Below are 1835 nucleotides of genomic sequence, written 5' to 3' on the forward strand. Positions count from 1 at the left end.
GTGTCCTTCTGTGTCGTCTGTCAGGATGCTGGTGGATAACTGGTCCAGTAGGCTGACGCAGTGGTTCGGTCGGCAGGAGTTTGTGGTTCCCTCCAACGTTCTGGGGCTGGTTTACGGTCAGACTGTGGTCTGGACCGGAGCTCTGTTCTGTCCTCTGCTGCCGCTCATCAACACCATCAAGTTCGTCTGCCTCTTCTACTGCAAGAAGGTGACGCTTCGCCTCGGCCGACATCTCTCACAGATCCTGCTGCTTTGGTTTCTCATCCGGCTTCACTCTTTGTCTGTTCCTGTGCAGATCACACTCTTCCAGAACTGTCGACCAGCCGTGAAGACGTTCCGGTCCACCACCTCCAACTTCTTCTTCCTGTTCGTGCTGCTGCTGGGCCTCGGCCTCGCCACGCTGGTCATGATCTACAGCCTGGCTGTGTGAGTGCCGACGGCCGCAGACGGTGGAGTTCTGTCGGAGGGGTTTGTGTGACAACAATCTTGTTTCCTTCTTTCCGAACAGGATCCATCCCTCTTTGGCTTGCGGTCCTTTCCGATTCCTCCCCAACATGTGGTCGACTGTTCCGACTTCTTTCTACAACCTGCCTGACGTCGCTCAGGAGTTTCTCTTCTTCGTCGGCTCGCAGGCTTTCAGCATCCCTCTGTTCACTCTGTCATGGTGAGTAGCATCATCACACCGGCATACAGAGCAGATACATCAGTTGTCAGCTGTTTTGATCATCCATTCATTTCTTAGAATAACAACAGTCTCAACTCTGTGACTCTTAAGTGTTCATATTTTCTGGTGTCTCTCCTCCTCTGTGACAGTTAGCTGAATATCTGTGGACAACACAAGACATTCGAGGAAACACTGATCCACACTTTTCACCATTTTCTGACATTTTGGAGACCAAATAACAAATTAATAACCCAGAAAATGATCACCAATGGAAATAATCGTTATTTGCGGCGCTGATAAACGGTGTCGTTCTGTAAACTCAGCAAAAAAATCGACTTTATTGGCCGAGTACATGAACACATAGAAGTAATTTGACTCTTTGCTTTGACACAGAATAGAGAACATGTAAAAGTGACAGCAGAAGGAAAACGAGTGTTTAATGTGCACAGCTATGTTATGTGTAAAAGAACGTGAGAGTTTTATTGCAAAAATAACAGAAAGCCCAAGTTCAGTGCAAACACAGTCTTTAAACAACAAATGCAAAGTTGTTGACACCGTACATACACAGGATGCAGACTTTATGTGGAGTTCATCTTGTGTTTCATGGTTCTTTCATGTCGTCTCTCCTGGCAGTGTGGTGCTGTGCTACGTCATCGCCTTAGCGTCTGTCTACGGCAAAACTGTTGCACTGCTCAGAACTCAGCTTAAACTGGTACGTTGTTGGATTTTACCTTTTACAGTCTTGATATAAATCAGCGAGTTGGACGCTGAAAGCAAACCTGCAGGCTTTTAAACCCGCTGGCGTTTGGTTCACAGGAGGGCCGAGACAAGCAGTTTCTGGTCAAACAGTACGAGAAGCTGCGACGACAACTCCAGATAGCAGAAGACAGCGCAGGACTCTGAACACGACATCAGGACCACGTTCACGTCACACAACCGTCTCTATGATCTGAACAACATGACGAGCCGGCTGGAAGGACTCAGTCTGCTTTAATGCACCACAGATGTTCATCAGCTCTTTAGAAACACTTAAAAAATTGAAATTAAAACCTGCTTATTATCAACCTACCTAAGATATTGGGTTAAATTCTACACATTTCATGCATCTTCAATGCATCTGCAAGCTCATTCCTTTGGTCTGTCCATGAAAAAAAGATTTGTACAGTTGAGA

At 46.5% G+C, this 1835-nt stretch overlaps 1 protein-coding gene across 1 annotated transcript in view; it reads left to right on the forward strand.

The window, feature by feature from the left end:
* tmc4 (transmembrane channel-like 4) overlaps positions 1-1829 on the forward strand; it is a 17711-nt gene extending 15882 nt beyond the window's left edge. The window contains exons 6-10 of the mRNA XM_008285842.1: positions 25-208; positions 296-426; positions 509-664; positions 1298-1376; positions 1481-1829. Coding sequence (XP_008284064.1) covers positions 25-208; positions 296-426; positions 509-664; positions 1298-1376; positions 1481-1567 — 637 coding nt within the window. The 3' untranslated portion in view covers positions 1568-1829. The remainder of the gene's footprint in view (positions 1-24; positions 209-295; positions 427-508; positions 665-1297; positions 1377-1480) is intronic.
* The last annotated feature ends 6 nt before the right edge of the window (positions 1830-1835 follow it).

Source organism: Stegastes partitus, unplaced genomic scaffold (genome assembly GCF_000690725.1).
Source record: "Stegastes partitus isolate 25-593 unplaced genomic scaffold, Stegastes_partitus-1.0.2 Scaffold418, whole genome shotgun sequence".
Lineage (NCBI taxonomy): Eukaryota > Metazoa > Chordata > Actinopteri > Pomacentridae > Stegastes > Stegastes partitus.